Source organism: Cyanistes caeruleus, unplaced genomic scaffold (genome assembly GCF_971803275.1).
Source record: "Cyanistes caeruleus unplaced genomic scaffold, bCyaCae1.hap1.1 HAP1_SUPER_30, whole genome shotgun sequence".
Taxonomy (NCBI): Eukaryota; Metazoa; Chordata; class Aves; order Passeriformes; family Paridae; genus Cyanistes; species Cyanistes caeruleus.
The window spans coordinates 1,774,562-1,795,228 of record NW_028256295.1 but is presented as its reverse complement, the minus strand read 5'-3'; the positions used below and the strand labels follow the sequence as shown (position 1 = coordinate 1,795,228).

The following is a 20,667-nucleotide window of genomic DNA, read 5'->3' as shown; positions in this document are numbered from 1 at the left end:
CCTAGTTTAAGCCCTCTCAGTGAGTTCTGCCACTTCATAAGATAAAATTCTTCTACCCTTAAGAGAGATGCAGCCCATCCAGTTCCAGCAGGCCGGGTGCCAGAAAAGTTGCCCCAAGATCAGAGAACCCAGAATTCTGCCAATGACACCAACCCTTGAGCCACTTGTTGATAATGTGGGCTCCCCTATTCCTTTCACTTCTTTTCTGCCACCAAAGGGACTGAGGAAAAGTCTACCTGTGCTCCTGCCCTATCAAGCACTCAGCCAGTGCCCTGAAGTCCCTTTGAATTGCCCTGGCACTCCTCTTTTCAATCTCATCTCTGCCAGCCTGGAGTAACAGCAGTGGATAATAACCAGAGGGCTGGATCAGCCCAGGAAGTCTCTCAGTGATGCCCCGTAGCCGAGTCCCAGGGAGGCAGCAGACCTCCCTGTGGGATGGCTCCAGTCAGCATGAGGGGCCCTCTGTTCCCCTCAGAAGGGAGTCACCCACTGCAACCACCTTTTTTTTCTTTTTAATAAGCTTTGTAACAAAAAGCCAGGCACTGGTAGATGGTAAAATTCTGATTTACAAATATTTTTTCCCATTTTTTATTGTTTTTTCCCCTCTTCACTCCAATAGCATCACAAGTATTGAGAATGAAAAAAGGCCACAGTCCATCATCATTTTCACCGTTTTATAGACATTTCTAAGAATATTCAGGAATGAGGATGGGCAAAAACAGCACTGCAGGAGCAGGAGTTGACTTCCAGTCCCATCAGAAAGGAAAAGGGGATCTTCCTGGAAAAAAATCCAATATTTTTAAAAAGCCCTAAAAAATTCCCAAATAAAATAAAAAATTTGGGCCCTCCCAGGCCCTGGTAGCCTGCTGGGCTGGAATTTCTCCTATTCCACCTCCAAATTATTCTTTACCAGTGGATTTGTCTGGAATTATGTCCTTTCTTTTCCCTATTTTTCCTTCTTAAAAATCCTTTTTCCCCCAGTTCCTTTCTTCTTGTTTCCACTATGTTTTCCTCATTTCCAGTGCTGTATGGGATTTTTTCGGATCTGGATTGTGTCCTGCCTCTCTCCCCACCTTCCATACCCCTAAATCCCAAAAAAGAATAACCCAAAAAACCTCAGAAGACTGAATCAGTACACGTGGCATTGTACTGTCATTGGAGTGTTCCTAGAAAAACGGGCAGAAATTTGGGATGAACATTCCCTCTCCAGTAGATCCATCAATACCTGCAATGCAGAAGTGGAAAAAGCTGCTAAAATTGGGATTTTGCCTTTCCAGGAGGGTTTTTGAACCTGGCTTTATTCATTAACCTTTCAACGTGCACAACAGAGGACGGAACACGGCAGGGCCTTAGACACAACTTTGGTCCCTGACACACACAGGCTCCTTGTCCCACTACTGGCCTTCAGTAACACCTTGAACTCCACAATGCTGTGGAGCCGGGCCTTCAGCACAGGGACCTTTCCAGCCTGATCTGCGCTCCTTCCTCTGCGTCTCTGCACAAAACACGGCGCAGGAGAGAACGGCAGGAGGGGCCTGTGTGTCACAGCGCTCTGGATTTGTGACCCTTCAGCTCCACACAGATGCAGGTCAAGTGAAAAAGGAAAACTGTTTATTGATGAAATGCGAAGCAAAGGGATGAGCAGAGGGGCAAAAAAGGGGATGGGGAGTGTCTGAGGGCTGGAAGGAGGGAGCTACCAAAAGGGAGGGAGAGTGGAGGGAAAAAGAAGGGATGGGCAGTGTCTGAGGGCTGGAAGGAGGGAACTGTCAAAAGGGATGGAGAGTGGAGGGAAAAAGAAGGGATGGGCAGTGTCTGAGGGCTGGAAGGAGGGAACTGTCAAAAGGGATGGAGAGTGGAGGGAAAAAGAAGGGATGGGCAGTGTCTGAGGGCTGGAAGGAGGGAGCTATCAAAAGGGAGGGAGAGTGGAGGGAAAAAGAAGGGACGGGCAGTGTCTGAGGGCTGCAGGGACAGAGCTATCTACAGGCAGGGGGAGAGGGCTGAAGCCATGTGAGCTTCCCACAGGCTCTGCTGTGCAAGTCATCAGCTGTGCCTGGAGCTCCAGCTGGTCTCTTCTGGTCTCAGCGTAGTCTCATCTTCCACAGCATCTTAAATGAAGACTGGTTCTCCTAAGCCAGCAGACAAGCGTAGCTCTGCAGCTCTTTTAGAGAATATCTCTTGAAGATCTGTGTTTGACTGAGAAGGGTTGTCATCTCTCCTCAGGGCTTGAAGTGCTGGAAGAGAGGGGTACAGAGCTACAATCAGAGCCCGGATCTGTGGGAATCCTAGGAGAAAGTCCTGCCAGGGCCATCCCAGCCTGCTCTTACTGTGGCCACAGGAGTTAAGGGGCCAACAGGACCACCTGCAAGGTACTGGTCACGAATCTCTCCCAACTACATCACCACCCAAATCTCTCGCCCTGCATCCCTGAAATCTGTCTGTGATATTCCCACACCACCAAGGTGTCCACACAGAGAGAGAAGCCCTCTGAAGCCATGGCACAGATTACAGCTCCCTGCCCGGGCATTTCAGATCCCCCAGTGCCAGCCCCTCACTGCCCACTGCCCTCACTCACCCTCGATGAGGGCCTGCAGCTCTTTCTTCTGCCCCCTCAGGTGCTGCCCGGCCATCCCTGGGAACACAGAGCCTGTCAGGGCCCCAGCGGCACAGCTCCCTGCCAGCGGCGCTGCCAGCCCTGTGGCCACACGGCCTCCCGCCCCGGCAGGGCTCAGCCCGGGCCCTTGCCGCATCCTGACTCAGCCCAAGGGCCCGGCTGCCAGAGGCCGGCAGCAGCAGCCCCGAGGGCAGCCGGGGCTCCAGGGCGCCGGGCCCGGGTGCCGCTGCCGGGGCAGCAGCCGGGGCCGGGGCCGAGCTGCGGCGGGGCGGGGAGGGAGCCCGGGCTCGTGGCTCACCGATGAACCTGATGGCCGCCTCTTGCAAGGGCTCCTGTGGGCAGTCCAGGTACGGCAGGGCCCGGCGCAGCTGCTCGGCCGCTCGGTTCCTGTCCTGTGCCAGCTGCAGAGAGCGGCAGGAGGGAAGGGTTGGTGCGGGCTCTGCCCCTCGGCCGGGCACTGCCTGCGGCCAGCCCCGGCCTCCCGTGCCCGCCCAGCCCTGAGGCCCGGCCAGCAGCCGCTGGCGCTGGGCTCTGGAGGGGGCAGAGGGCCGGCTGCTGCCCGGGGAGCCGCGGTGCCGCCCCTGCCCGCAGCCCCAGTGTGGGGCTCCATTGGCACCCGGCTCGGGGCCACAGGAGCCTGGAGAAGAAGCCGTGTGGCCCAGGGAAGGGAGTAGCGTGTGGGGCACAGGCTGGTGCCCCTGGGTGCAGCACCGGGCAGGGGCCACAGCTGCCAGCCCCACACACTGAGCACCGGGACCAGGGGGCTTCTCAAAGTTGAGCTAATCCAGGCTGCCCTTACCAGACACTCAGCAAACTTTGATAGCTGCTCCTTCCTAATCAGCTGCTTCAGATTCCTTCTCTTGAGGAACTCGGCCACACGAAGCAGCGTTTCCCGAGAGGCCTGGAGAGCAGCGGAGATGCAGAGATGGCACTGCAGCCCAGGGCACAGGACTCTTGTCTGGGTGACAGGGCCCTGAGGAAGCCACAGCCTGGAAGGTTCCAGGACAGGTGGAAGCCAATGCCCTTCCCAGGGATGCACCAACATCACACAAAACCTGACCTTCGCCACATGCTGGTTCTCATCATGGCAGTGGATGAAGAGTGGAAGCAGGCTCTGGTTCAAAATCTTCTCCAGGGGCTTCTTTCCCTCATCCACTACCAAGTCCATTGCCTTGAAGAAGAGATCAAGGGAGAGCAACTGCACATGGCTGTGGTCCTGGAGGAAAACAAGAGAAAAATACCTTAATACCAATTCCCCCAGGCTCACCTGGGCAAAGGCCCAGAAATCTGTAATATACAAAGTTTCTGGGCAGCAGCCAATGCCCGTGTCTGGGGGCACAGAGCCTTACATGGTCAAAGAGCAGCAGGAGTGCCTGAGCCAGCTTTGGGGCAGTGGTGCTGCATATCATGATGTCTTTATTCTTGAGAATACTGATGAACACACGGAGGGCCATGCCAACTACATCTCCATCTGCATCACCCAGCAGCTCCTGAAGGCTTCGAGACAGGCTGCACATTCTTATGGCCTGTGTGGAACACAAGGCTGTGCTGGGAAGCCCTGAACGGCTGCAGTGCCAAGACCGCCCTGGCACTGCAACCCCACCCTGCTGCTGCCGGGCCCAGAGGCCAAAGGGCTGTCCCAAAGCACTCAGGCAGGTGAGGCAGGAGAGCTGGGAGCAGCTGCCTCAGCTCCTGAAGCCCAGCCAGCCCAAGGAGCTGCTTTGCCCAGCACAGCTTCAGCCGCTGCCCTGTCCTCACCATTGAGGGTTCCCTGCTGAGCACCACGAGGCCTCTGAGCGCCAGGCGACGCCTCTGTCTGCACTCACTCTGCAGGTGCCTTGATGTGATCTCAAGGACACTGTCACCGTGTTTAGTCAAGTCCAAGCACTCGAGGACCTGAAAGGCACAGGGCAGTGACAGGGGAGCCGGCTGGCAGGAGCCTGGAACTGGGCAGGGCTGGGCCCAGGCAGCAGCACAGGGTGCGGGCACCGTCCCAGGCAGCTGTGGCTATGCAAGGGGACAGGGCTGGCAGGCAGCTCAGTGAGGTAGTGCTGGCCATCGGGCTCACCTCCACAAGGAATGCCAGGAAGGACAGATCACAGCATGGCTCCTCCCTTCTGAGTGACTTGAGCAGGTCGAGTGCAATATGGGAACAGAAGGGGATCAAGCCACGGAGCATCTCCCTGTCAGGGGAAAACAGCACCAAGACCCTGATGGTGGGGGGGCGGGGGGACAAACCTCTCCCAGGAAAGAATCACAGAGATCTGGCCTTTCCCCAGAATCCCTGGAGGGACCATGGGTACTTTGGGAAGTGGCTCCTTTTGGGCACCCTCCTCTCAGCCTTTTCCAGTCTGCTTAGCCATCCCTCAGTGACGAGGCCCTCTGGCCAGGACCACAGGGACTGTGTGACACACCCCAGGCACAGGGCACAGATTTCAGAGGCAGTTGGGAGAAGTGAGGCTCACCTGGCCAGCAGACCCACGGCATAGTGCTGGGTGTCAGCACAGAGCAGCGTGTCCCAGCCACGCTTGCGTCCCATTTCCATGACCACACTGTCACACCGCAGTTGGCAGAGCAGAGATTTCATGGCCTGCACTGCAAACCTGTGTGCAGAGCAAAGCCAAGGTCACACTGAGTGCACTGGTGTCAGCCACAAGGGCATGGGAAGGACAGGAGGACTGGCACCTGTTGGGGTTGCTGGGAAGGCGGTGTTGCTCCCGGCATGTTTTCCAGAAGCTGTCAACTTCCACTGGTGGCATCTGCTGGGTGGTGATGACAACATGGAACAGCAGAGCCACAAACAGGCGGGCGGAATAAAGCATCATCGCCTCGCAGCACTGTGGCATCTGGACAATCAGCCAGAGCACCAGAGTTGCCTGCAAAAGAAGCACACCAAGGCAGTGCTCAGTGCCGAGGTGTCCATGGGACAGGGCCTGAGGGGAGACACAGGGGGAGCAGCAGGCCTGGTGCCCCCTGAGCCTGCCCCTAGCCCAGGTTTCAGCCCAGCACCTTAGGCAGGGAGAAGACAGAGAGCTCCTGGGGAAGCAAGCTCCAGGTGATCAAAGGCCATCTCCATAAACTCACACTCAAGGGAAAAACGTCCTTGTTGTCTCCATCAGAGGTGCAGGTGCTGCAAAGGGGCCAGTTCTCCATCACACAGAGCAGTGTTGGCAGCACTTTCTCTACTGTTGGTCCCGACGAGCCTATGGTTTGCCACATCATGGCAGCAGCTCTGTGGGATCAGAGCTCTGTGTCAGGGGTGTCTCAGTCACAGAGCCATGCCCTGTGTAGCTGTGGGGACCCAGGTGACAGAGCCCCAGTGCCCTGAGGGGCAGGGAGGGAGCATTGGCAGCAGCCTCAGGACACAGAGGGGCCCGAGGCTCCTGGACCTCTCTGCCTGTTGGGCAGAGCCCATTGGACAGGCTGTGCAGGGCCATGGGCCCTAAAGGCTGGTGAGCCCTGAGCTCTCAAGGCACGTGGGCCCCATACCTGTCACACGATGGGGCACAGTGCAGGAGGGCCAGCACCACATCAGCAGGGTGTTCTTCAGCCAGCCTTATAATGTCAATTTGCTGCCTGACATCCACAGTGACATGGGACACCAGACTCTGGTGAATGTTCCTCATAGTAGCTGGCACCTGGAGGAGGCATGGGGAAGACATGGAGCGCTGTCCAAGGCAGCAACTTCCCCAGCTTCCCCCAAGAAGTGCTTCCCTTCCTGTCATGCTCTGCTGGCCTCAAAGGCTGAGGGGGCCCTGTGGATGTGGCATGAGGGGGCACAGGATCGTGGGAGACCTCCAGTTCCAGTACCTGACTGGGTACCTGCTGCTCAGAAGAAGCAGCTCTCTTCTCAACAACGTCAGAAGAAACACGAGGGTCCTTGAAATAATCCCATATGAACTCTTGGCTTATAGTGGGAGTGGGTGTCCTGTTGGCCTTTGCGATGCCCTCAGTCTCTCCGGTGTCATCATTTTGAATGCCCTCAGTCCCTGCCATGTCAGCCTTTGCCCTGTCAAACTCCACTGCAGCGTCAGACTCTTGTGAGTGCTCAGCTGAATCCGGGCTGACATCAGGCTCTGCCTGGAGCTCGGTCAGCCTGCAGTCAGGCTCAGCTGCGCCCTCAGTTGCTGCTGTGGTGTTCCTCCTACGCCGAATGCGCAGGAATTTGCGGAACCTCTGTGCAGAATGAACAAAGGACAGGGAAGAGAGGCATGTTCCATGGAGTGCTCCAAGCTCCACTGCTGGGCTGAGCAGTGCCAGCAGGCCCAGCCCAGGTGGGGATGGCTGCAGGTACCTGCGCTGCTCTTCGGAAGCGGCCACGGGCAGGCTCCTGCTCTTGTGTCTTTTCCATGGCTGCATCTGGCAAAGAGCAGCCAGAGCTGAGGGGCTGCAGGAGAGGCTGGAGAACACAACCCAGCCCTGCACTCCCCAGGCAGGGACAGCCCTGGGGTGGCTCAGGGGATGGAGCACAGCCACTGCCAGGGGTCAGCCCCAGCCCCTATTCTGTCTTGTCCTTCGGCATGTCCACATGGGACGGGACGGGACGGGACGGGACGGGACGGGATGGGATGGGATGGGATGGGATGGGATGGGATGGGATGGGGCAGGGCCCAGCTGACTGCAGCCATCAGCCCTGTGGCCCAGTTTTGCCACTCACCATCCTGCAGTGGCTGGAACTTCTTTGGCTCTTCCAGCTGTTGTGCTGGGGCAGGTCCAGGGTCTGTCTTTCTTTTCCCCCTGAACACTTTGAAGACGCTGAGGAATATGCCCGCCATTACACAATCTTGCCTTGAAGGCACCTTAAAGAGAGATGCCGTGGGAAATCTCTGAGTCAACAAGTCCTGCAGTTGTGCCTTGAAGGCACCTGCGAGAGAGAAGTCCCAGGAAGGCTATAGGACAGCAAGTCCTGCAGTCTGGTCTCAAGGGCTCCTGCCACAATGACTGGAGACTCCTCGTAAATGACTGTGGTCACCAGGTCCCACAGTCTCACCTTGAGGACAGAGGCCAGAAGGATGGGAGATGCCTCAGAAAAGGTCCAGGTCCAAGTACCGGAGTCTGGCCTTGAAGGCACCTGCAAAAGAAAAGTCTTGGGAAGGCCACGGGTCACCAAGTCCCGCAGTCTTGCCCCGCAGGCACCTGCAAAAGAAAAGCCTCGGGAAAACCACGGGCCACCAAGGCCCGCAGTCTTGCCACGAGGTCACCTGTACGAGTAAAGACTTCGAAAAGCTCCGGGTCCGACACAAACGAGTGCGCTGTGCGGGGGCTCCTCACAGCACCGCTCTGCCGTGTCCTGTCCCGTCGCGTGCACTGGGCACTGTGGCATGGCCCTGTCACCGCCAGCTCCTATGTCACCACATGTCACAAAGGGCCCTCTGACACCCTGTCCATTTCCATCCCATGGTGACCATGTGTCACAAAGGGCCCTTGCACACACTGCCACCTGCCCTTGCGCTGCCCCCATCCCCCCCAACGTGGCCCAGGTTGGAAGGAATCGTTGCCCAAAGTGTCTTAGACAGCCCGACAGGATCTTTAGGAACGCCTCAAACCATCAGCAAACGCTGCCCTGCTCTGCAGGCTCAGGGCAGCAGAAGAAGCCCCCAGGGCTGCTGACGCAGCCGCAGCAGGAAGGGCACGGGGCCTTGCACAGAATCTGCACAGGGGCCTGGCAGCACTGAAATCAGCAGGTGTGGCAGTGTCCCCACTGAGGCAGACCTGCCACCCCAGCCGAGCCCTGGCAGTGCTGGTGCCCTTCTCCTGCCCCAGAGACCTGTGCCCCTGGGGGGTTTCTGTGCCAGAGGGCAGCCAAAGCCCACGTGCATTGGGGGCTGGGCTCCTTCCTGCAGGGGCTGTTGGCAGGAGCTCCTGGAGCTACTGCTGGCCACTCTTGCTATCTGTCAGATGATGTTGCTCCTTCCTGGAATGATGTTTTTCATGGAAGGGGTTTGCAGTAGCACAAAACCACCATCAACTGCTGAGTTTCCTAGGATGGTTAGATTGTACAGAGGTACTGTCATGTTTCAGTGTGATTTTCTGTCCTTCTGGGAGAAACATTAGCCCAGTCTCTGATGTTCAAGGCCCCAGTTGTTGCATGTCTGTCTGTGTTGCAGCTGATGCAAGGAAAACATTTCCTCCAGACACAGAGTCCTGCCTGAATAGTCACAGAGCTACATCTATTTTTAATTTTAACTTCTTAAAATTTTTCCAGAGCCTGCTGACTGTTTTCAAGGTTTTCTCCCAATTTTCTCCCTAGTGCACATTCCCCAGAAATTGTGCTTTTACATACTTTTGCATTTATTAAATTTACCTGCAATGACCAGTCAATCAAAACTCTGGGAAAACTTGATCTTCAGGTTGAACCCAAGCAAAATATTTATCTCCCACATCTGAAGCCATGAACTGCCAAGTACTGTCCCCACTGTCATACTCTGTCCCCTGTAGGTGGCCTGATGCCATTTCAAAGGGGCTTCCAATGAAAGTAAGTTTTAATATTTTTGTAGTTTCCTCATTGGCATTAAAATCCTTGACTAGAAAAATCACATGTCAAAATTTCTAGGATTCTTACACACCAAAGCTGTCATTTTCACCCTGGATTTTAGAGTCTCTGAACAGTCACACAAGGTTTTAGTATTAGACATTACAGACAAAGTCCCTGCTGTTCGGCGATACCATTCCATCAGCATATAGTCCTGATGATTACTTTAGGCAGGAGCAGCAAATGCAAGAATGAGCCAAACAAGCTATTCCTGTGTTCTCATGTCCTGCACAGCAGTAACTGGGAATTCAAGAATGGATTTAGGAGGCAATGGGTGCACAGGGAGCCACAAAGACTTTGGGATGCTGAAATGGACCAGCCTGGTGCCTGTGCCCGGGCTGCACCGGGCTGAGTCCAACTGGACGATCTAACAATGGTTGAATGGACACACCATGGGCCACTGGAGACTCCTACTCCTAGTTCTGTGAGCTACAGTATTCACCTGTGATTCACCAGATGATTTTTTTTATCTTTGCTTGAAATCCAGGAGAAGAAAAGGTCAACATGAAGAAGTGTTCTTCCAGTTCTAGTGACAGTTGTGTCTGCACACCACCTGTGCCCATGGCAGGGTGGTTGGAACTGGATGATGTTTATGATACTTTGCAACACAAAGTACTCCGGGATTCTTTGGTTCCCCAAGCGGAGACCAAAACTGAGCCGTGTAAATCCCTGCTTTTTTTCAGTGCCTGCTGCTTCTTCCTTTGTTCCAAGCAAGTCCAGGATTTTATTTCATGTGTCTTTAAGGTGCCTGGACAGAAGAGAGGGAGGGCAGCTGCAGCGCAGAGCTTGTGTCCATCTCTCTCTCACAATGGTGCCAATGCCGCTGCCTTGGGACACCTGAATGTGTAAGGTGAGCCCACCCTCAGGCATGGCCATCCAAGTCAGTCAGGGGCACAAGCTGCAGCTGAAGCTGCCAAGCATTGCTGTGAGGCTTCAAGTGAAGAGAAAGCCATTGTGGCCAATTCTGCTGAAGCCTTTTGCCAAACCGAAGGCAGCTGTGCCCACAGCCTCCCCCTGTTTGGCACCCGGCTGCTGCGGCCGCCTCAGTGCGCAGGTGCCGACGTTGGGGCTGCTGCTGTTCCTGTGCACACTCTGATGCTGTTCCTGGGCACACTCTGCTGCTGTTCCTGGGCACACTCTGCTGCTGTTCCTGTGGGCTCCAGAGCCGCTTGGGCAGCAGCCACTGGGCAGCCCTGCTGGAGGAGACATCGCCACCCTCCCCATGGTGGCAGTAACTCTGCGGGCCCCGAGCTCTGTGTCAGGGGACCCTCGGTCACAGCACCATGGCCTGGGCAGCTGTGAGGGCCGGGGCTGGCTCTGCCCACTGCCCCTTATCGCAGGCACCCAGTGGCCGTGGCCTGGCAGCACCCCCTGCCCTCCATGTCCCCAGCCAGCCCAGCCTGGGCACCTCGGGCTGTCCCCACCCTCCTGGAGAGGTGTTGTCCCAGCTTCGAGGGCTTCTGCTGCAGGCCTGGGGGACATTTTGGGGAAGCACCAGAGCAGCCGGGTGTCAGGAAAAAGGCGGCTGCCCAGAGGCTGCTTATGGCCTCTGATACCTAATTCCTCAGGGCTTCCCACCACCCCGGCCCCTCAGGGGCCTCCTGTCCCCTTGGAACCTTTTGCCACCCACTCCCTCACACATCCCCCTTGTGCTTTCCCACTGCCTTGTCCCATCTGGGCCTCCACAGCCCCTCATCCATTTACAGCCTCCCAGCACCCCGTCCCCTCAGGGTCTCCCCCAGCCTGGCCCAGCAGCAGCGCCGCAGCCCCACAGGAGCTCCAGAGGAGCTGGATCAAGAGGCACCTGGGAGCCCTCAGCAATCCAGGGAGCACCACACGGGCACAAGGACACAGATGGCGCTTCCTGGCTGGGACAGGGCTTGTGCCTTCAGCAGAACCACCAAAGGCCAAGGGGTTTCTGGCCATTTCCCTGCACCACTGCACGCCCTGACAGGTTGCTGAGCACAAGCCCCCTTTTCCCTCTCTTCCCCTATGCCCCACACACCCTGGGCAGCAAAAGAAAGGTCCTGGGACTCTGTTTATTATAACATATCCTGTATTTACTGTAAGGGAACATTTTAATAGAGAAAAAACATGATATTTTAGTAAAAGCCTGTCTGCACAACCCAGCTTTTAATTCAGACGACAATATTAAAAGCAGTGTCTTTGAAACTGTCCTGGAACAGCGAGAATAAAGAAAAACAATGGCATTCTGTACATGGAAAAGAATGTAAACAATATGTGTTAACCAGTTGTAGCCTGTTAAGCCCTGTGAACCCTGTTGGACCCTATAAAAGTGTGCTAAAGATAGAAATAAACGATGTTTGCTACACCTCTATGAGGACTCAGTGAATAGTCTGAGAGGTTTTCCATTAGCCTATTGGACCAAAATGTTATATATTGCTGTGGGGAGAAGAAACTCTGACTTCCACAAGCTATGGCTGACTTGTTGCTCCTCTATAAATCTCACGCCTTGAGACTGATATCTTATCGGGCTACTTGCGCAATAAATCATCTCAAAGCATAGTGGTTCCACCCTCATTTTTCACCTTGACACCAAACACACCCTGGAGATGTCTGGGGCCATTCATCATTTCTCTGCTCTGCAGCACCGAGGCAACGCACTCTGGCTACAGCTCTGAGCTTGAGCCCATGGCAACCAGCCCTGGCAATGGGGCTCCATGGAGCTGCTCTCAGGAACACCCCAAGAGTTGGGGAGTGCCCCAAAAGTGCCTCAGAAATGTGAGATACCCCAAAATCTCTTCAGGAATGTGAAATATCCCAAAACTCACTCAGTAATGGGCTCCCCCTTTGATCATTATCCCCAAACTTTGGCTGTCTCATTGCAGACCCCACCCCACATCCCAAATCCCAACCCCAACCCATCCCATCTCTGCTGGACATCAAGACCCCCTTCCCAAGCCTTACTTTCCTTATTTCACACCTCCCAAACTCCATCCCACCCAATACCCATCTCACCCCTCCTGATTTGCATCCCACTTCACCCAATCCCCTTCCAACCCCTTTCCACCTGATGCCTTGAGGAAGGCTGACCTAGAACAGAGGCTGGACAGAGTTGAGAATAAAGTTTATTAAAATGCCTTAAAGGATACACCTTGGGCAGTAGAAGAACCTGGACAGGGCTACACCCAAAATGGACCAGAAATGGTCACAAAAATGGACAAGTGATCATGAGGTCTCACATTTTCAGAAGTTTAGGTCCATCTGCATATTCATTGTCCAATTACAGCTTCAGATGAGGAAGTCCCATCCTTCTTGTTTTCTCTCTTCAGTCCACCCTTGTTCATGCTTTTGGGCATGGAACTTGTAACAATTGTCCTTGGTATCAAGCTAGAAAAGGAATTGTTTTGTCTACCTACTCTGTGAAGAGAGCTCACTAGCACTTAATAGGAAGTTCAAAACTACAAACCTAGGCAGTGCAGAATTTGAAAAATATGAAAGCTAAAATTTAAGGCAACACACCCTGAGGGACTGTGGAATCCAGTAATTTTGGGTGGGATTGAGTAGATTTCAATGGCACTGAGTGGTTTTGAGGTGACAGATAGAACTCGCTCATCTCCTTGAGTGGCAAGAGATGGAGACAAATAAACCAAATACCCCCAAAACCCTCCCCATTACCTCCCTGAATACCAGATTCCCTTCAAGCACTAGTAAAAGAGATATTTTAGATGCCTTTGATGAATCTGTAGACTTTTACCTAAATTTGGTCTGTTTTAAAGGGATGAAGATGAATCAAAAGAAAATTAGGGCCAAATCAAAATGACCACCAGCCCAGTGTGTTGCCAACACAGATCACTGGGAACGTGGGTCATCAGGTCCTGCCCAACGTGGGTCCTCTGATGGGGGATGGAGCTGGAGCAGCACATGGACACCTTCCTGCACTTGGGGCACTCACAGGGCTTCCCTTACCGGTGCATCCGTTGGTGCTGGGTCAAGTTAGAGCTGTGGCTGAAGCTCTTCCCACACTGGGGACACTCGTAGGGCCTCTCCCCAGTGTGGATGCGCCGGTGCTTGATGAGGTTGGAGTTGTGCTTGAAGCCCTTCCTGCACTCAGGGCAGCGGAAGGGTCTCTCATCCGTGTGAATCAGCTGGTGCTGGAGGAGATGGGAGCTGGTCTGAAACCTCTTCCCACACTGGAGACACTCGTAGGGCCTCTCCCCAGTGTGGATCATCTGGTGGATGGTCAGTTTGGACCTCCGGCTGTAGGTCATCCCACATTCCTCACACTCATAGGGACGTTCCCCAGTGTGAGTCCTCTGGTGGATGGTCAGGCTGGAGCTGTGGCTGAAGCTCTTCCCACATTCCCCACACTCATAGGGCTTCTCCCCACTGTGAATGTGCCAGTGTCTGATGAGGTGAGAGTTTTGCTTGAAGCCCTCCCCACAGTCAGGGCAGCGGAAGGGCCTCTCATCTGTGTGAATCTGCTGGTGCCTGAAGAGATTGAACCTAATGTGAAACCTCTTCCCACACTCAGGACACTCATAGGGCCTCTCCCCAGTGTGGATGCGCTGGTGGATGATGAGTTTGGGGCTGCAGCTGAAGCCCTTCCTACATTCCCCACACTCGTAGGCCCATTCCCCAGTGTGGATCATCTGGTGACAGATCAGGCTGTTGCTCCGGCTGAAGCTCTTCCCACACTCCAAGCACTTGTAGCGCTTCTCCCCATCCTGAAGCTGCTCATGGACACCAGCTCAGAGCCCTGGCTGGATCTCCGGCCGCCTTCCCGGCACAGGGTGGGTCTTTCCTGCTCAGAGCACGCTGGGATGGGTTTGGAGCCCCTCCTCCTGTGGGATCTCTGGGGATTTTCATCCCTATTGGATTCCTGTGCTGTGGAGCTGCTCACAATGGCCTCTTCCACAAGGTTCTGCCGTGGGAATTTGTTCTCCCTGGTCTCCATCCTCAGCTCCTTCTCTGGAAGAGAAAGGACAAGGAGAGGATGGGATTTGCCTCCGTGCCAGAGGGAAGGGGAAGGAGATCCCCCCAGTGCGTCCCCGGCAGGACGGCATCAGCAGCGGGGTTGTCCTGCAGCTGGGGGCCAGGCTGGGCTGGGAGATGGAGCAGGAGAGAGGGGGAAAGGGGCACTGACTTCCTGCTCACCTGCCTCGGTGTCCTGGGACATCTTCCTCTTCCTTGCAGCCTTCTCATCCATCCGGCCAAAGTTTGGGATGGGGAAATCCTGGTTCGGGAGAGAACAATGAATGAGCACGTTGAATTTGAAGGTCCCTCTGTCCAAGTCCCTCTCTAGAGATCCCTGGGTATCTGGGTGGTCTTGGTTTGAAAGGAAAGGTGTTTGCTAAAGAAGGCAGAAACCACCATTGAAATTGATAAAAATGTAAGCAACAACCCTCTCCAAATTATTATAATCTTGAAATCAAAGTGCTCTCAGATAAAGATATAGGAATAGAAATAATAGTTCTATACTAAAGGAAGAAAAATGAAAATGCAGCAGTGCAAAAGAAAAAAAAACAAAAAAACAGCACTCTGAGAGAGTCAGAATACAACCTGATACCCTGTTGGTCAGGGTGCTGGTAGCAGTCTGATTAAATGGTGGCTGCAGTCCTCCTGGAGTGACTGATGTGGTTCTGTTGAAGCAATGATCCCATAGAAGATTGTAGCTTACCTCTGAAGTTCCCATGCTGTAGATGAGTCTGGTCTCTCCTCTGGGAATCCAGTGGAGAAAGACTGCCTGTGGTGCTTTGATGCTCTGATTATATTCATGCAGGAATGCTTGGCTCCTCCCCCTGGCTGGAGCATCTCACAATGGGATGATGTCATTTTATCAGTCCTGCACTGAGACTCAATGGCCCATTAACAGAAGATATCCCCCTGGAGGAAGGATGGGTGGTGGAAGAGATAAAGAACACTGCCCCACCTGGTTTTAAAAGCTGGCCCATTTACAGGAGATAACCCCAGTTATGAAGGATGGGTGATGAAGGAGATAAAGAAAACTGCTCCTCTACTTTTTAACAGATGGTGAGAGAATACATACTTTTGGTTGAATCTTGCATTGCAACCCAAGACATGGGGTACATAAAAATTTTACACCACCAAAATCTGGCCCTGAAAATGCCTCCCAGGAGTTCTAGTTCCATCTCTGGTCTCTCCCTTTTGGTGTTCAGGCTTTCACCCCTGTCCCAGCTGCTGGGGGTCACACTTGTACTGTGGGTCCCCTGTCTACTCAGTCCCTGACCTCTTCTGGCTGCTGTGAGTGCCAGGAATTTGAAAACTTCCTCCCATTTCCATCTCCCCACTTAGGGATGCAGGAAGTTTTTGGGGTCCCAGGGTCCCTGCTCCCCTTATTCCCTTCTAGGGGGTGCAGGGGGACAAAGGAGTCACCCCTGCCCCTCTCTATTTAATTGAGGGTTCCTCGAATCATGGCACTCCCCCTCTCTGGGCTCCCCACTTTGGGGTCCTCGGGGACACAGGGCTCTGCTCCTCCAGGCTGCCTCTGCCAGCAGCTGCCACTGGGAACCCCAAATGTGCCCCTAAAGGACATTTTCTTCTCAGCCTTGGTGTTCTTCATTCTCCAATCATCACCCCCAGAAACCCAACCCAGGGACCCCCCCAGGATATCTGGGCCGGGCTCCCCCTCTCTCGTCACCTGTGGGACGGGGGGGTGTTGATCCCATGGATGGGGGGGCTGTGAATTCAGGGAGTGAATCCCAGTTAGACTGGGATATACTGGACCTGAGATCATACTGGGATAACAAGCACCTAACTGGGATTACTAGGAGTGTCTGGGACTGGCTATGGACATGCTGAGGGCAGCTGGGATATACTGGGAGTGTCTGTGACTATACTGGGGATGACTGGGAACACACAGGGAACAATGGGAACCATGCTGGGGACAACTGGGAACAACTGGGAGTGACTGGGTCTACACTGGGGGCAACTCCAGCTGGGCATAACTGGGACCATGCAGGGAGCAGCTGGGATCATCTGGGGAGCAACTGGGACTGTACTGGGGCCAACTGGGTGCAACTGGAATCACACTGGGAGGAACAGGGAGCAACTGGAACCATCCTGAGGGTAACTGGCATCCTACTGGGATCACAGTGGGAGCAGTTGGGCCATGCTGGGCAAGACTGGGACCATACTGGCAGCAACTGGGACTGCACTCAGGGTGACTGGGAGTGGCTGGGAGCAACTGGGATCAGCCTGGAAACACCTGAGGAGTGATTGAGAGCAACTGGGATATACTGGGAGAGACTGAAACCACAGTGCAGGTAAATGGGAACAACTGGAACCACACTGGATAATCCTGGAAGCAGCTGTGCCCATGCTGGGGTCATACTGGGATCCTACTGGAACTAGCTGGGATCATACTGGGAGTGACTGCAAAGGTGCTGGCTGGGACTGGAACCATACTGGAGGTAACTGGGAACAACTGGGCCCATCCTGGGAGTGACAGGGAGTCACTCTGGCCATGACTGGAATCATACTGGGAGGGCCTGGGTGTGACTGGAACCATACTGGGGGTGGCTGGGTGCAACAGCTCATACTGGGGGTGACTGAGATTGTAGTGGGAGTGACTGGGATCATTCTGGAAGTGTTTTTCTGTAGATCTTCTGTCTTTCTGGTCTCTTTTTATTCTCCTTCCTATCCTACGTACCTGGAATATTTTTGGATATCTTAATGTTACCCAAAATCCTAAGGGTTAACACTTTTTAGGTTAAATGAGCTAAGTTTGCAAACTTAAGGCTATGGTAAGAGTTCTTTGTGCAGTTGGATGTTGTATTAAACCCTTTGCCATAGTTCCTTGATTGTCTGTATTTCGTCAGTTAAATTTTGTGTCATTTTGACCTCTTAGCTCAGTTGGTCAGAGCATGGTGCCAGTATCACCGAGGTTGTGGGTTCAATCCTTGTGTGGGCCATTATTTAAGAGCTGGACTTGATGGTCCTTCTGGGTCCCTTCCTACCAAGAATATTCTTTGCATCTGTCCATGCTGAGAAGATCTGGTTGTTGTTTCTCCTGTGCACCAAACTCAAGCACAGGAACCTTTGGTTACCACCAGCATTGAAGTGTTCTGGGGTGTTACAGCCCTGCAGGCTCACAGTGGCCTCTTGTTTCCATAAGGCCCCAGAGTGTCCCACTGGTCCCTTGGTTCCATGGGCCCAAGAGTGCCACAACGATCCCCTTGGTTCCACAACTTCCCATGGTGTCACACTGGCCCCTTGGTTCCATAAGGATCTGGAGTGTCACACAGGTTTATGGCATTTGTCCTTGCTGCCCCTCACATCCCACTGCCCCACAAAGAGCCCCGAGCCACCCGTGAGGGACAGGCCCTGCTGGGCCAGGCCTGGGCTCAGGGCTTGGCCTTTCTGCTTCCTCCAACCCAGCCAGGGCTTGCTCAGCATTGCAGTTCCCTGCTCAGAGCCTTTGGCTCTCGGCAATCCTGGCCTCCAGGATCTGCTCTCACCAGTCCCTGGGGAGCCTTTGGCAGTCCCTGCCCTCAGTGGGGCTGATTGATGCTCCAAGGGACTTGGAGTTTTGCTTCTGACTCCTTGAGCAGCTTCTTCAGCCTGACGGAGGGACATAGGAGGATCAGGGAAAGGAGAAGGAACCACAAGGTCAAGCACTCCCTGAATTCACAGCTCTCCACCTGTGGGATCATCACCCCCATGCCACAGGTGACCGGGGAGGGGGAGCTCAGCCGAGACATCCTGAGGGGTTGGGTTTTTTGAGACGGATCTTTGAAGAATGAAGAACTCCAAAGCTGAGTGGAAAATTCCCGTTGGGGGGATACTGGGGTGTCCCAGCATCCCTAAGTGGGGAGATGGAAACAGGGGGAACTTTTCAGATTCCTGGTACTCCCAGCAGACTGGACATGGCAGGAACCTAGTAGACGTGGGACCCCCATACACACGAGACCCCCAGCAGCTGGGACAGGGGGGAAACTCTGAACACCAAAGGGGAGAGAACAGAGATGGAGAACTCCTGGGAGGAATTTTCAGGGCTGAATTTTGGTGGTGTAAAATTTTTATGGACCACATGTCCTGGGCTGCAATGCAAGATGTAACCAAAAGTATGTATTCTATCACCATCTGTTAAAACCTGGTAGAGCAGTTTTCTTTATCTCCTCCATGACCCATCCCTCATAACTGGGGGATATCTTCTGTTAATGGGCCAGCTGTTAAAACCAGGTGGGGCAGTGTTCTTTATCTTTTCCATCACCCATCCTTCCTCCAGGGGGATATCTTCTGTTAATGGGCCATTGAGTCTCACTGCAGGACTGATAAAATGACATCATCCCATTGTGAGATGCTCCACCCAGGGGGAGGAGCCAAGCATTCCTGCATGGATATAATCAGAGCATCAAAGCACCACAGGCAGTCTTTCTCCACTGGATTCCCAGAGGTGAGACCAGACCCATCAACAACACCGGAAATTCAGAGGTAAGCTAAAATATTCTACAGGATCATTGCTTCAACAGAACCACATCAGTCACTCCAGGAGGACTGCAGCCACCATTTAATCAGACTGCTTTCAACACCATGACCAACAGGGTGTCAGGTTGTATTCTGACTCTCTCAGAGAGCTGGTTTTTTGTTTTTTTTCTTTTGTACTGCTGCATTTTCATTTTTCTTCCTTTACTAAAGAACTATTTTTATTCCTATATCTTTATCTGAGATCATTTTGATATCAAGATTATAATAATTTGGAGAGGGCTGTTGCTTACATTTTTATCAATTTCAATGGGGGTTTCTGCTTTCCTTAGCAAACACCTTTCCTTTCAAACCAAGACCCCCCAGATGCCCTGGTGACTTATAGAGAGGGACTTGGACAGAGGGACCTTCAAACTCAACGTGCTCATTCCTTGTTTTCTCCCGAACCAGGATTTCCCCATCCCAAACTTTGGCTGGATGGATGAGAAGGCTGCAAGGAAGAGGAAGATGCTGTGGGACACCGAGGCAGGTGAGCAGGAAGTCAGTGCCCCTTTCCCCCTCTCTCCTGCTCCATCTCCCAGCCCAGCCTGGCCCCCGGCTGCAGGACAACCCCACTGCCGACGCCGTCCTGCCGGGGACGCACTGGGGGGATCTCCTTCCCCTTCCCTCTGGCACGGAGGCAAATCCCATCCTCTCCTTGTCCTTCCTCCCCCAGACAAGGAGCTGAGGATGGAGACCAGGGAGGACAAATCCCCACAGCAGAACCTCATGGAAGAGGCCATTGTGAGCAGCTCCACAGTGCAGGAATCCAACAGGGAGGAAAATCCCCAGAGATCCCACAGGAGAAGGGGCTCCAAACCTATCCCAGCGTGCTCTGAGGAGGAAAGACCCACCCTGTGCCGGGAAGGTGGTCAGAGATCCAGGTGGGGCTCTGAGCTGGTGGTCCATGAGCAGCTTCAGGATGGGGAGAAGCCCTACAAGCGCTTGGAGTGTGGGAAGAGCTTCAGCTGGAGCAACAGCCTGATCCGCCACCAGATGATCCACACTGGGGAATGGGCCTACGAGTGTGGGCAATGTGGGAAGGGCTTCAGCTGGAGGTCCCACCTCATCATCCACCAGCGCATCCACACTGGGGAGAGGCCCTATGAGTGTCCTGAGTGTGGGAAGAGGTTTCACAGCAGCTCCAATCTCGTCCAGCACCAGCGGATTCACACGGATGAGAGGCCCTTCCGCTGCCCCGACTGTGGGGAGGGCTTCAATCGAAACTCCAACCTCATCAGGCACCGGCACATCCACACTGGGGAGAGGCCCTATGAGTGTGGGGAATGTGGGAAGAGCTTCAGCCAGAGATCCAACCTCAATACCCACAAACACATCCACACTGGGGAGAGGCTTTACAAGTGTACCCAGTGTGGGAAGAGCTTCACCCAGAGATCTCACTTGACCAGACACCAACGGAGGCACCAGTAAGGGAAGCCCTGTGAGTGCCCCAAGTGCAGGAAAAGCTTTCTCCACAGCTCCAGCCTCATCCCCCCTTGGAGGACCGAGGTTAGGAAGAGACCTGGTGATCCATGTTCCCTGTGATCCATGCTGGGAAGACACATGTACCTTTTCCTGCCCATGGCAAGGACATGATTTGAGATCAAAGATTTTGAGGGTCTGGCCATGGCCCTGTCATTATATTCAATCCCATCTCAGGTCATTGCCAGGGGCATAAAAAGGACTACCTCTCTCTCACTAGAGGAGAAGAGTGTCCTTTCTTGGCAGGAGAAAATGCATGTCCAGGAAGAAACAGTCGGTGGTGTTTGAGTTTTCCCTGTGAATGGTTTGTCTTATCCTTTCTGTTACCAAAATTGTTTCTGTTCCTGTTTTTGCCTTATCTTGTTGCTGTTCTCAATAAATTGTTCTTATTCCAGCATGGGATCTTTGCCTTTTGTGCTTTCCATGGGAGGTGGGAGGGAAGCGAGCAGCAGCGTGGTTTCAGCAGGAGCAGGAAATTGGGGAATGCCATTCCTGAAGCCCAGCCCATGGAAACCGAGCATCCCAGCTGGTGCCAGGCCTGGTTACCATGGCAGCAGCCTCGGGAGCGGGTCCCTGGCTGGGGGCTGTGGGAACC

At 54.0% G+C, this 20,667-nt stretch overlaps 2 protein-coding genes across 2 annotated transcripts in view; one reads left to right on the top strand and one right to left on the bottom strand.

The window, feature by feature from the left end:
- Window positions 1-20,373, top strand: part of LOC147645273 (uncharacterized) — a 268,783-nt gene extending 248,410 nt beyond the window's left edge. Inside the window, 3 exon segments of the mRNA XM_086874765.1 lie at window positions 19,571-19,747; window positions 19,832-19,960; window positions 20,319-20,373. Of these exon segments, the coding sequence (XP_086730891.1) occupies window positions 19,571-19,747; window positions 19,832-19,960; window positions 20,319-20,373 (361 nt within the window).
- Window positions 1,590-8,773, bottom strand: LOC147645274 (maestro heat-like repeat-containing protein family member 7). The gene is made up of 16 exons (XM_086874794.1): window positions 7,602-8,773; window positions 7,269-7,410; window positions 6,906-6,970; window positions 6,422-6,787; window positions 6,101-6,249; window positions 5,696-5,843; window positions 5,297-5,487; window positions 5,077-5,214; window positions 4,680-4,794; window positions 4,370-4,507; window positions 3,961-4,137; window positions 3,672-3,827; window positions 3,411-3,512; window positions 2,910-3,012; window positions 2,573-2,629; window positions 1,590-2,231 (listed from the first exon to the last, which is right to left on the bottom strand). Exons 2-16 carry the CDS (start codon window positions 7,384-7,386, stop codon window positions 2,107-2,109), a joined length of 2,148 nt encoding a protein of 715 aa, XP_086730920.1. The 5' UTR covers window positions 7,387-7,410; window positions 7,602-8,773; the 3' UTR covers window positions 1,590-2,106.
- Window positions 20,374-20,667: the final 294 nt, after the last annotated feature.

Excerpts from the sequence above, each read along its gene's own strand:
- LOC147645274 (XM_086874794.1), bottom strand. The coding sequence starts at position 7,386 with ATGGCGGGCATATTCCTCAGCGTCTTCAAAGTGTTCAGGGGGAAAAGA. Across the intron at positions 3,828-3,960 it reads TCCTGCTGCTCTTTGACCAT|GACCACAGCCATGTGCAGTT; the intron begins GTAAGGCTCTGT and ends GTTTTCCTCCAG. Across the intron at positions 3,513-3,671 it reads AGAACCAGCATGTGGCGAAG|GCCTCTCGGGAAACGCTGCT; the intron begins GTCAGGTTTTGT and ends GCTGCTCTCCAG.